We start from the raw sequence: 13,908 nt of genomic DNA on the forward strand, positions 1-13,908 counted from the left end.
ATCCATAATTCAGGTACAATAATTATTTATTATAATTGACTCAAAATAACTCTAATAATGACAATTTTATTACTCTATAATAATTAATTGATTATTTTTCAATTCTCAACTGTATTTGATTACAATTCTTAAATTAAAATACCAGATCGACACATTTTTAATCATCTCTATAATCTCTAATCTCAAAATGATAGTTGACAAGATAGGAATATTATTATAGTGAATAGTTGAGAATAATACGTCCTAGTTTGAATTCAAAATAAAATCTTAATAAATTTCAGTTACTGATGAAATTTTGACAAAATTCATCTGTTTCAATTTTCATTCAATAAACTTCTACAGTGTGTTTTTGGTTCAATTTGGTACTTTTCACTTGTGTTATTGTCAATATTATTTCAGTGGCTTTATCTTTTTTACTAGATTTGTTGAATTTCAACAAAATTTGGACATTTTTAGACATGGAAGATTTATTGTATCGTTCTGAAAACATGATAGTCTAGTCAATTATGATCAGTTCAATGAAATGAGAATATAAGTAAGTTTTAATTATTCATTTCAATAAATTATTGAATAATCTACAATATTTTGACATTTAATATAATCAACTTTGTAGCTTAAGCTGCGATTACAGCAAAGTTATTAACATAATGTTTATTTCTCCTTCCTTATAGATTCTATTTTAGATTGATACAACTTATCATACACATGATGAACATATGATTGTGTTTGTCAAGTTCCGTTCAATCTAATAGAATCTATAAGGACGGAAAAATAAACATTTTATTTAATCCTTATAGATTCTTAGATTGAAAATAACTTATCATACACATGATGAACATATGTGTTTGTCAAGTTCCGTTCAATCTAATAGAATCTATAAGGATTAAGTTATTAACATTTTGTTCATAACTATGGTGTAAACGCAGCTTTAGTGATCAGAATTATCTATTATCCTAGGTAACAGAGTAGGTAGGTATAATATTTATTTCAAACTACAGTCTAAATTCAAACAAAGTATGTTAGTATCTAAATAAATAGATAAACACTTTTTAAATATTTTCGCATCTATTCCAATAATTGGGACAAAGTTCAGGAAAGGGCCGGCTTCATCCCAACTTTTCCCAATATAAATTGGAATCATATTAAAGAAAAGTAGGAACAAAAACATTAGTCTTATTATAGTGTTCCAGCACTTTTTAAGACATTCTACAAAATACTCAATACTATTTTTATGATATTCTAGAAGGTATGATCATAAATCATCAAAATATATACCCACTTTCCTCTATAGGGCTACTAAAATCATCAAAGCATAATTAAATAAAATAGGGTACCTACTTGATAACGTTTATTGCATTTCAATAGAATGAAAAGTATGTAAAGCTGCGTTTACACCAAAGTTATTAACAAAATGTTAATAACTTAATCCTTATAGATTCTATTAGATTGAACGGAAGTTGACAAACACACATCTTCATCATGTGTATGATAAGTTATGTTCAATCTAATAGAATCTATAAGGATTAAGTTACTAACATTTTGTTAATAACTTTGGTGTAAACCCAGCTTAATACAATAATATAATCACAACAAATTATTGTATTTAACAGTTACAAGGTAGAAAGATTATCATTGTGATGAACGTAGTTCATAATAAATTTTAATAAATATGATGGGAATATAAAGCTGGGAATATAATACATTATATATTATAATATGGGAATAAAGATGGTAATATATAATATCAAGCTGGAATCTTCATCTTCATCTATTGATTCATACAACAAGTTCATCATCAAAAATGATAGGTAGAGAAAAATAAGGTAACCTTGTGCTATATTCCTCTCCCAAATTTAGATAAGGTTACACATAGTCCGAAATAGGTTAAGTCTTGTAGTTGTTCACTTCACAGAATCTAAAGAGGTTTGTCAACTTACAATTGAAAGACATCGCAAGAGATGATTGTAAACCATCTATACAAACCATAATAAATGATAAACAAATCATTTATAAATTAACCATATATAGGAAAACATTGATATCAAACTTATTGAATATTTATATTTGCATTTATTTCAGACAGTACCATAGTGTAAAAAGTCAACAAAAATATATATATCAATGATAGATTGATTCATACTGGAAGTAAAATACAGGAATTAATTAATTTGCTTGATATACATAAATACTTCACACATTTAAGCAATAATACTTGATGATTAATAATTTACTTCAAATTATTCAATTTAATTGAAATAAACTGGCAAATAATCATTACTACTCCTGAGCCAATAAGTGGTAATGACCATTGTATAATATTCTCCTCAGAAAATTTAAATTCTATTCTATGAATGAGTTAACCTTCCGGCAGTCGCGCTGTTGTAAAAGGTACAACAGTGTCAGTTTTTTGCTGCACAAAACTATTGGATGGGGTAGTGTCAGTGAATGAGTCTGTATGCATTCCTAAACTTTCCCCCTTCACTCCACTGAGTTGCAGTATCAACCGAGCAATGGTTCAGTCTTTAGGTGCCATTTAGTCGCGACAGTGCAAGGGTGACTGTAAGCGAACCAATAACACAGCATTGATGGCTTTGCTTGATGTACCTTATTGGGCTATGAAATGGTAATCATCCAAATGTTCATAGGCGTTAAATAATCCAAGAAGATGGGAAAAGTAATTATACAATTAATTAATATGTTTTGACAGTAAACAGAGTACATAATACTTGGAAAATTGGATGTTGTAAAAAATACAACACGCGACTGCTCGTGTGATTGAGTAGAGCGCGACTACCAGAAGGTTGAACTAACCGTAAATAATTTTGAACTTTGTGTGTTGTGTCTGTATAAAAATGTTTCGGAAACAAGGGTACTATGAAATAATAATTTTATTAATAAACAATTATTCGCGTAGCCCTATATTTAAATACTTCATTTTTTCTCATCCATAATGTTGATTTTTAGTTCTCCACAACTTTTTGGTTGTATGGAACTCACCTAAAGCACTGGCTGTTCTTCAAATTCCTCTTCTGAAATAATCTCTCACAAATAATTAAGAACTAAAAATTTTGTGAAGTAAACAACTACAAGACTCAACCTATTTCTGACTATGTGTTACCTTATATAAATTTCGGAGAGGAATAGCACAAGGTTACCTTATTTTTTCTCTCCCTATCATTCTTGATGATGTACTTATTGTATCAATCAATAAAGAATGTTCAAATTAATTACAAATACTCAAGTGTGAAGCTGTTTTGTAAACTTGGAAGAAGAGAGAACATTCAAAGAATAATGGAGGTAGTAATTAAGGGTTTTATAAGACTGATAAGACTTTGAAAATCTCAAGAAAATGGGAGGAAAACAATTTATTTTATTATCATAATAAAGTACATAACTTAGATGAAAATTCAATGAGTTATAGAGGTAGATATTATGAGATATTTAAAACTAAAAAGACTCGGAAAATTTCAAAAAAATTGGAAGTATAAATTCTTATTTTGTTATCAAGATAAATTACATAAATTAAATCTATAATATAGTAAAGATTACGAAGAACAAATAATTTTAAACGCTTTCATGACTAATTATAATATTGAAGTATTAATAGAAGACAATAAAAATTGTAGTATTATTTCAGAACAAATATAATTATAATTGTAGCAGTATTTCTTAGTTTCTTAGTCTCTTATACTACGGTATTATTTTATACAAAATACTATTCATTCAAATAAATAATTGGAACATCACAATTCTATATGGAATTGGGTTTTTATTCACTTTTTTAGGTAACTCTTTTCCTTCATAATAAATTTCATTATTATGATGAACTATTTTTAAATTTTGCTTTCCATCAGGATCTCTTATTATTTTTATTGTGGGAAAATAAGAGAGAGTGCCGACAATGGAACCGATCATTGTCAGTTGAAAAATTCTGGAACAATGAATTGTATGAAAAATAAGATAGATCATACTGAATACTGTATGAACCAAATTTTTGGAAACGTTTACAATCTCTTCATATATGAACTGAGTAACCCTGAAGACAATCCCATACTACATAGCTTCAAAGCCTAAATGACTCTGACAAATTATTTTCTCATTTACTGAATTATTCTTATTAGAATAATTCAACTTGTTGAATAAATCCAAACTGTCAAGAAAAGATTTCCAATGTCAAACAAGAATACTTTTCATAATATTAGAACTTTATCTCAAAAATCGTCTCAAAATTAGTCCAGTTTTTAACAAAAACTTAATGAAAGTATTCTCAACTAAGCTTGAAACATAATTATTGTTCAGTTCTATGTCAGAAATTCCCCTCTTGCGTCGAGGCATGCCTCAACCTTGCCTTATCCATTATTCAAAAGCTGCAGTCTTGTCATTTATTTCCCTACCTAGCCTCAATCTTGAAAAACGAATAATAGATTTCTGAAATGTGTTCTATGATATGACACACGAAATAAATTGCCTCAAAAAGGCTTTCTCAACCCTATCTTGCCTCTAATATTCAAAAACGATAATGAATACTCTTCTAATATCTACTGGCTGGATAAGACAGTTGAATAAGACAATCTAAGCTTAAAACAAAATTCTCCAGTTGGTCGTAAAGCATGCCCCCTTGTGTTTGGCATGCCTCAACCTTTCCTCTACCTTTACTCGAGTCTTCTCATTAACCAACCATTATCTGAAAGCTGTAAGGTTGATGCATGCCTCAACCTTGCCTCAAATCCTCAAAACTTGCTTCCTAAAAAAATAATGTGCGAATTCTCCAGTATTTTATAAGGTGTTGACACCTTAAGGTTTTTACACCTTTGTGTTGAGGCATGCCTCAAACTTTTCTCTACCTTGCCTCAAATCCTCTCATCAACCAACCATTATCTGAAAGCTGTAAGCTTGACGCATGCCTCAACCTTGCCTCAGATCATCAAAACTTACTTCTTAAAGAATAAAATGCAAAATTCTTCAGTTTTCATAAGCTAGTTTCACCCTTGTGTTGAGGCATGCCTCAACCTTTCCTCTACCTTGCCTGAAATCCTTACATCAACTAACAGTATCCAAAAGCTGTAAGGTTGACGCATGCCTCTACCTTGCCTCAAATCCTCAAAACTTGTTGTTTCTTATATCTCCTACCTCGAATCAAAACTTTAAAATAGGATATTGAACTTCTGAAGAGTGTGCCCTACGATATGACACAGGAATTCCTCTTGCCGCCCGCCCCCACAGCTCCGCCCCCGGAGGCGGCATGCTTTTCCTGTATGCGTTGCAGGTGAGCCAACTGTGCGGCAGAGGGAATGGCGGGGTTGGGGGTGTTCGCACCTCCACCCAGACCCCCCTGCGTCATCGGCAGAGATTGACGGCGTCGGCGTCTCAAAGCTGGGCTCAGGTTGTATTTGACTTTCGCCTGGGTCAGCAGTTCTTTGAACACCTGTGGAAATGCAATTTTCAGCTTGAAAAACTGACCTTTACCATAAAAGAGTTTCCTTTTGGCACTTTGAGAGCATCATAAATATTGGGGTACACTTCAGTATCAATTTGTTAGTTTTGAAGCTCCATGACTCTGCTATTTTTCTTATTTGAAGCTTCAATTGGTATATTCTGATAGGAAATCTCATTCCCTACAAAATTGTATTTTTGTAAAATTTCATAAAACCGCTTAGTTCCAGAGTTATAAGCAAAAAACTGGAGCGAATACCAAAATTTATCAGTCTATCTTGAAACACTCTCTTGATCTGAGAGAATGATTGCTGAAGCGCTGTGAAGAAATTGAAAGACTGAACGCTCCTGACACCTAGCGTCAGAAGCTGGAACTATCAGAACTTGTTTTGCAGTATGAGTGAAGTTTTCTTCAAATTTCAAGTTTACGGTTCACTTAATCGAAAAATATCACTGAACATTATTTGTAGAGAATGAATTTTTACACACGTTCCATCTATTTTATTAGCAATCGAATAACGAATAAAACAGATAATGTAGTAAAATAAGTTGATGTGACTATTTGAAGAGATCATTTTTAGCGATGGTTTTCAATGAAATACCGAGAAGTTTCTGGTTCAGTAGGTGATATTATTATTGAAAATGATGTAAAAAATTGTTTTCTACAGATTATTTCATATGATATTTCTTGATTTAACGAACAATAAGCTTGTAATTAGCATAAAACTGAAGCCATGTACGATATCCTCAAATAACTCTAGTTACAGATTCTCCCGTTAGATGTCGTGAGCATTCATGTTTTCAATACCAATGGTCTCTCAAGTAGGCAGCTCTACTTGAGAATTTTCAGGTCTCATTGATGAAGAATTGTAACACTTTCCCGATTTTTCGCTTATAACTCTATAACGGTTGAGTTTAAAGGAAATATTGTCACAACCTTTCTTGTTTAAAATTTAATTCTGTACAAGATGTATCAGTTACTTTGATTTTAAAATAATTAGTGGAACAGCTAGAATGCTCTGAAAAGTCAACTTTCCACAAAATTCTTGTATGTATCCATTGTTTTTCGTTAATAACTTCTTAACCTTGTACTTGAACTGAATTTTGAATATGACCTTTTTTATAGAGCATAAAATTGTCTACAAAACTATCACAAAATCATGTCTCAAAAATTTATAGGGAGGAAGTAATAGAGCTTTTGAACATACTTCTTCGGTCAAGTTCTAACAATAATCAACAGTTTATTGATTCTAAGTTCCAAATGGTTGACAATAACCAAATTTTGTAGGAATACTTTATTTTAGAGCACAAAATTCTCTACAATATCATAGTCTTTTATTGTAATGTCGACTATTCCCATAAGAAATTATACAACTTTTGTTGATGACTGTTGAAGCTGGAAATGCAACACTTTCATGTTATTCGGTCAATTGCGGCTTTATTTTGATAGATATAGAAAAATGTGACTGAACATAATTTGTAGCCCAATAAATTTCTACAAATCATGTCTATTGTAATTTTGCGGAATATTGAGAGGTAAGGTCACAATTTTAATAAAACTGAGCCACTTTTCCCTTCACCATCCAATTTCAACGACGGTTGACTGCACTTGCTCTGAAGCTTTGACTAGTAATATTGCGATCTCAGACAGAGTTGACAGAGTTTCAGTTTTTCAATTATTATCTCGAAAACTACACATCATATCAAAAATTTGTAGAAAACCTTTTTTGTGGGAAATGAGTTTTCTACAAGATACATATCTCATATCTCTGAATCCTGCATAGTCAATAATAGAAGCAGAATTCGAGCAGATTTGAAGCGTGATGACAGGATTTGGTTTATCAATAATATTTCCAAAACTACACATTTTATCCAAATTTTGTAGAGGATCGTTTTTGAGGAAATAAATTTACTACATGACTTGTATTTTTTAAACTTGTTTTGTCAATAATATAAGAAATTTGAGAGTATTTCAAGCGTAATTGACAGTGATTTAGTTTTTCAATTGGATTTCCAAAACTACACATCTTAGCCAAAGTTTGTAGGAGACCTTTTTTGTAGGGAACAGAATTTCTCTACAAGATCAGTATCTTAAAACCCCACATAGCCATAATAGAAGCGAAATTTGAGCGAATTCGAAGCGTGATTGGCAGAGATTGGGATTTTCAATTATATCTCCAAAACTGCACATCCTATCAAAAACTTGCAAGGGATCTGTTTTGTAGAGGACAAATTTCTCTATAAGTACCGTATTCTCTGACCGTACAGGCTTGGTCATATCCAATAATAGAAGCAAAATTTGAGCTGATTTCAAGCGTAATTGACAAGGATTCTATTTTTTCATTTACATCTCCAAAACTACACATTCTATCAAAAATTAGCACAGAACATTTTTTGTAGAGAATTAATTTTCCTATAAGATGTGTATCTTTCCCATTCCCTATAACCAATAATACAGGAACTGCAATATTTTGAAAACAGCTTATCAATTTACCTGTGTGACGTTGATATTATCCTTAGCTGACGCCTCTACAAAGCCGTTCTCCCAGTCTACTGTGACTATCGACTCTGTCGTTTCAAATGACACCTGAAACATAATAAAGGTCAAAACTAATGGATTTTTCAAAAATAAATGAAAAGAAAATACACAAGGAAGAGTAAAAGAGAAACAAGAATAAACGGAAGAGACACAAAAATAGTAACAGTCCCTTGAAATGCTTATTATTGTCCCACTCTTGTCCATTTTTCTAATATTTCCAGGGTAATATCAGACTTGAAGTAGAGTACTAGAATTCAACATTTATTTATTTTAATTATCTATATTTTTTACAAAGAAGCACTGATTGGGAAAGAAAAACTAAGGATACTCCTTGTACTATTTCTTTCCCAAATTTAGATAACACTTTAAAAGTCCAAAATAGGGTTATGATATCACTTTACTAAAATTTAGTCCATTTTCACTTAAAAACAACGAAAACTAAGATTTTTAAATTTTGACGGTTGAATGCAGAATAAAAAACAAAAATATCACACTCAAATCATCATTAATTGCACAATTTTTGAGTTATTTTACAAAATTTAGAGCCAGAAAAACAACTCACTATTCAGCACAGCTAATTTATATTAGATTATTATATTGGGCCTTTGGGTTTTGAAAGTAAAAATTGACCCGCCAAGCCAAATCACGTTCAATTTGATTTTTGATCAAATAATCAAATTCAAAATGTTCAGTCCATAATTTTATTTTCACTATTGAAATAGAATATAAGTGACCGCCTGGACTCAAGATAACACGAAAAATGTTGGAAAATTGGAGGAAGTCGTGGAATATTATACTGGAAAGTAGAATAAGTAAATATGAATAAGTATCACAATATCAACTTCTCAACTACACAAAAAAGACTGAACATTTTGTGAAGTGAACAACTAAAGAACTTAACCTATATCGGACTATGTGTAACCTTATCTGAATTTGGGAGAGGAATAGCACAAGGTTACCTTATTTTTTCTCTCCCTATTATTGTCGATGATGTACTTATTGTATCAATCAATAAAGAATAAAGAATCAATATGGAATTCTGTACGTTATCTTCAGCCTATTTCTGATAAATTTCACGTACCTCTCGGCTCTCATCAGCCAAATCCAGCTTGTTCCCCACGACCACAATGGGCACAGCCCGGTTGCCCTTAGTCTCAATGATCTGGTCGCGGATCACCCGTGCTTCGTCAAAGGTCGCCGCATCCACCACTGAGTAGACAAGGATGAAAGCGTCAGCTGATGAGATGGAGAGTGCTCGCATAGCGGGGAATTCGAACGAGCCAGATGTATCTAGGATGTCCAGGGTTAGGTGGACTCCGGCCACTGCAAAATGAAACAAAACTGATGAAATTCGCTTCCAGGGTAAGGTGGAAGTTACTGGAAAGCACAGTAGAACTAATGAGAATTCATTTCATAAATTGTGTTAAAATTCTAGTAGATCTAAGGCCTGCTTTCTATGAGATCTATGAGGTCTATTTCAGTGGAGAAAGATAGGTGAACAGGGTGCCGTGTCTCTGCCTTGTCACTATCTTCTATAGAGGATACCTGATACCTGATATTAACTGTTCATTCTTGTTTTAATCAATTATTTTTTATTTGTCAAGAAAATATATTTTTCAATGATAAATTTTGATTACGGTATTGAAATTGAATATTTTGTCATATATTTTGATTTTATTTTACATTTCTAAAAAAACAATCTGGCAACAGAGCAAAGCGAGAAGGAGATAGCGCTATTCGCTTTGTTGAATGATAGACAAGGATAGCGCTATCTCTTTCCCGCTCTGCTCTGTTGCCAGATCGTCTTTCAACAATTTAGTATTAATAATTTATTAATAAAATATTTCATCTAATCATTACAATTCATTATGAAATTATTGAAAAATATAATTTCTTGTTTGATAAAATATAATTGATTATTTTAAACGAGAATAAACAGTTAATATTACATCAATAAAACGGTATTAGTTACCGTCCATAGAAGGCATTGACAAGACGAGGATCGGCAACATTGTTCTCCCATCTTTCTCCACTGCCATTATAACGTGGACCTCACTATAGCTGTTTACCCTGTTGTCAATATTTGCAGTAGCAGAAGTCTTCGGGGTGATTTACAGCATTTAATTGGGATTTTCGTTTAATAATAATTATTCATTGATTGGCATTTGAACAAATGCAACTTTCAATTTATTTCCATCTGTAGACTATTCCAACACTTTACTTGGGTACAATACTTTAATACAATAGCTGTAATACTCTTGTACTACTTTTGTTTGTTTTGGATTGTAGATTGGAGTGTACATGTAACTCTAAAATGTGAAAGTGACATCTAGCTTCATTTGGACTGATGTATAAATTAGAATTTGGACCTTTTGGGCTTTAGCCTGTGATATTCTACTAGGATTTGTGTAGTCTCGAAAGATTTGATAATATCATAGAGAAACGATAGCATAAGTAGATATCCCATGGTATAGGGCGTTTATGTCGCAATTTTTACTGTTATCCCAAGCCGATAGTTCACGTAGTTCTTCCACATGCAGCTGTGTGACGCTTGTAGTCTCTCAAATTGTGCCGTTCATACACTCTCACCCCAACAAAACAGTAAAAATTGACAATAATCGACAGTAATCGGCTTGAGATAACAGTAAAAATTGCGACATAAATTCCCTATACCATGGGATATCTACTTACGCTATTGTTTCTCTAGGATAATATTGAATACTATGTTAATCCATAATTTATTTACCAGTGAAATCGCCATGATGCATCTCCTCAACGGTTCGCTTGTACTTAGGCGTGAACGTGGAGTAGAGGAACTGTTGTATGAGGGATGATTTCCCCACCCTGGCAGCCCCCATCACTACTATCTTGTGCTTGATTCCCCCCACCCCACACGAGCCCGCCCCCGGACCTGTCTCAGCCTGGCATTCGCCTTCATCCTCCAGGTGCGTCTCCGATCTGCAACAATACACAAACAGAAACAAAATTAACAAAATTTGTCAAAATTCATCAGGCACTCTCTCTCTCTTTTGGTAGAGAGTTAGTGGGGAGGATATTTTTAATATTCTTTCCGAAGAATGGACATTGATATGTCCAAAGCTCCGCCAATTTATGTAGATGCATAACAATATAATTATCTATAGTTATTATATTACAAATTACTTTTTCATATCATATACAGTTCAATATTATTTTCTTAGTCTATATTATGTAAATTCATCTATAATTTTGCTGTATTGTAAGCTATTGTATATAAGTGTATAAGCCAGTATATATTGTAATCTACATAAATAAAGTACTCAATCAATCAATCAATCTCTGGTAGAAAGTTAGTGGCACTCTCTCTCTTTTGTAGAGAGTTAGTGGGAAGGATATTTTGAATATTCTTCCCGAAGAATGGACATTGATATGTCCAAAGCTCCGCCAATTCATGTAGATGCATAACAATATTATCTATAGTTATTACAAATTGCTTTTTTCATATCATATACAGTTCAATAATTATTTTCTTAGTCTATACTGGTAGTTCTGTGAACAGTAGACCTCCCGCAGCTATAGACCACAGCCTCCTCTTATACTGTCCTTCAGAGTAAATCCTGTCTGTATGTCGTGTCGGCGAGAAATCGGAGTGAAAACGGCTAATGGCTTTTGGGGTTGGTGAATCAAAAATGCTAACATCAAAAGCTAATCTCCTTCAAGACATACTGTCCCGAGTTCAAAGCAGAGAAAGGTCGAGAGACAATACTATGATATTTTAGTTATTAATTGCATGCAATCAATAGTTCATTTAATAGTGCATAAACATTTCATTCAATGAGGCATGCAATTAATAGTCCACACAGCAACTGATTTTTCACCAAGTTACATCGAGAAGTTGAATTGCATACATGCATCATGACATGCAATTTATAATCCTCTCCACAGCTGATTTATGATGAATAATTCTATAGTTTGATTTTTACTCTAATATTGGCGTATGAAGGAGGCTCCTTTTCCTTTTATATTATCCTTGGAGTTCAAAATTTATAAAAACCTTGTATAAACGTCGACGCGCAATTTAAAAAGGAACATACCTGTCAAATTTCATGAAAATCTATTGCTGCGTTTCGCCGTTTAAAACATTTAACCATAAAGAGAAATGCCAAACCGTCGACTTGAATCTTAGACCTCACTTCGCTCGATCAATAATAGTTCTATACTAACGGTATGTATTCATGGTCTAAATTAGCATTATTGTATATATTCAATTCATGTCTCATGAATGAAATTTTAACATTCATTAATTCTGAAAAATCTAGAGGACAAATTGAAATTTGGACTATGAGGTGCACGAGATTGATTTTTTTTTATCTATGTGCAAAATTTGGAGATCTAAATCATTCCCGTTTTTCCGGTTTGCAATCCACAAGTTGACATGTTTTGATGCGAACAAACACAACCCTTCTCTCTCTTATTATATAGAAGATGACAGTTTGAAGTAGATCTCATTGGTGGTGCAAACCTCACTTCAGGTTTGTAACACGAGTTTCAAAGTTGCGTCGTGAACTGGGAAGTTTGTCTGTTAATGACGCAAGTTCACAATTAGCAATATCACTGTCAACTCCATGATTGGCTTCTATCTATATAACACAAGTCATAACTCATCTTCACACCATAGAGAGGTCCACGTTATAATGGCAGTGGAGAAAGATAGGAGAAAAACGTTGCCGAGTCTCTGTCTTGTCAATGCCTTCTATAGACGGTAGCTGATACAGGTTTATTGATGTAATACTAACTGTTCGTTCTTGTTTATAATAATCAATTATATTTTATCAAGCAAGAGATTATATTATTTAATTATTAATTCATAGGAGAAAGGAGAACAACGTTGCCGATCCTCTGTCTTGTCAATGCCTTCTATAGACGGTAGCTGATACAGGTTTATTGATGTAATATTAACTGTTCAATCTAGTTCATAATAATCAATCATATTTTATTGATCAAGAAATTTTATTTTTTTCATTATTTCATAATGAATTTCCATAATTTTGATGAAATATTTTGTTAATCAATTATCAATCCTACATTTTTGAGAGACGATCTGGCAACAGAGCAAAGCGAGAAAGAGATAGAGCTATTAGCTTTGTTGAATGATATACAAGGATATCAATACCATTGCAAATCAAACATTGTCAATATAACGTGGACCTCACTATGGAAGGAGCTAGAAAAGGATAGCGCTATTTGCTTTGTCAAATGATAGACAAGGATAGCAGCACCAATGTTAATCAAACATTGCCATTATAACGTGGACCTCACTAAGGAAGGAGGTAGAAAAGGATAGCGCTATTTGCTTTGTCAAATGATAGACAAGGATAGCAGCACCAATGTTAATCAAATCTGCCAACATAAGGGAGCGTACAGATATACGCGCCGCGAACATGAGCAATTCACTTTTAATCAGCTGACTATATCTGTATTTTTACAGAGACGGTATTAGATATGGATATAAAAAGCTTGGCATCAGCTGATTAAAAGTGAATTGCTCATGTTCGCGGCGCGTAAATCTGTACGCACCTTAACGTAGTAGACCACACTATAGTACAGTATAGTGTAGGAAAGAAACGGTAAACTATAAAAGTCACGCCATACTAGTTAAGCTAATTTGAATTACATAATAGAACAGGTTGAGTTTCAAGTTCAAATCAAGTCAGTTGAATCAGTCTCAAGCCGCTAAGTCAAGGTCTTTGCTAGAAGAAAGCATCTTCCGTAATGGGACTTTGCCATTATTGGACTTAGCATAACAAGGACTTAATTGACCGAGCGAAGTGAGGTCTAAGATTCAAGTCGACGGTTTGGCATTTCTCTTAATGTTTAAATGTTTATATGTTCATATGTTGCGCATTTACGACGAAACGCGGTAATAGATTTTCATGAAATTTGACAGATATGTTCCT

At 32.8% G+C, this 13,908-nt stretch overlaps 1 protein-coding gene across 1 annotated transcript; it reads right to left on the reverse strand.

Annotated features, from left to right (window-relative positions):
• Positions 1 to 5,052: 5,052 nt before the first annotated feature.
• LOC120353342 (ras-related protein Rap-2b-like) lies at positions 5,053 to 13,601 on the reverse strand. Its single transcript, XM_039436646.1, has 5 exons — positions 13,597 to 13,601; positions 10,719 to 10,930; positions 9,054 to 9,295; positions 7,928 to 8,020; positions 5,053 to 5,425 (listed from the first exon to the last, which is right to left on the reverse strand). The coding sequence occupies exons 1-5, from the start codon at positions 13,599 to 13,601 to the stop codon at positions 5,180 to 5,182; spliced, it is 798 nt and encodes a 265-aa protein (XP_039292580.1). The 3' UTR covers positions 5,053 to 5,179.
• Between the last annotated feature and the right edge of the window lie 307 nt (positions 13,602 to 13,908).

This window comes from Nilaparvata lugens, chromosome 10 (assembly GCF_014356525.2).
Source record: "Nilaparvata lugens isolate BPH chromosome 10, ASM1435652v1, whole genome shotgun sequence".
Classification (NCBI taxonomy): Eukaryota; Metazoa; Arthropoda; class Insecta; order Hemiptera; family Delphacidae; genus Nilaparvata; species Nilaparvata lugens.

What these genes read in the sequence shown, in the direction of transcription:
- LOC120353342 (XM_039436646.1), bottom strand. An exon ending in GCATCATGGCGATTTCACTG is followed by an intron (nt 9,296 to 10,718) that starts GTAAATAAATTA and finishes TTCATTTTGCAG; the next exon opens with TGGCCGGAGTCCACCTAACC. An exon ending in TGGCTGATGAGAGCCGAGAG is followed by an intron (nt 8,021 to 9,053) that starts GTACGTGAAATT and finishes ATTATGTTTCAG; the next exon opens with GTGTCATTTGAAACGACAGA.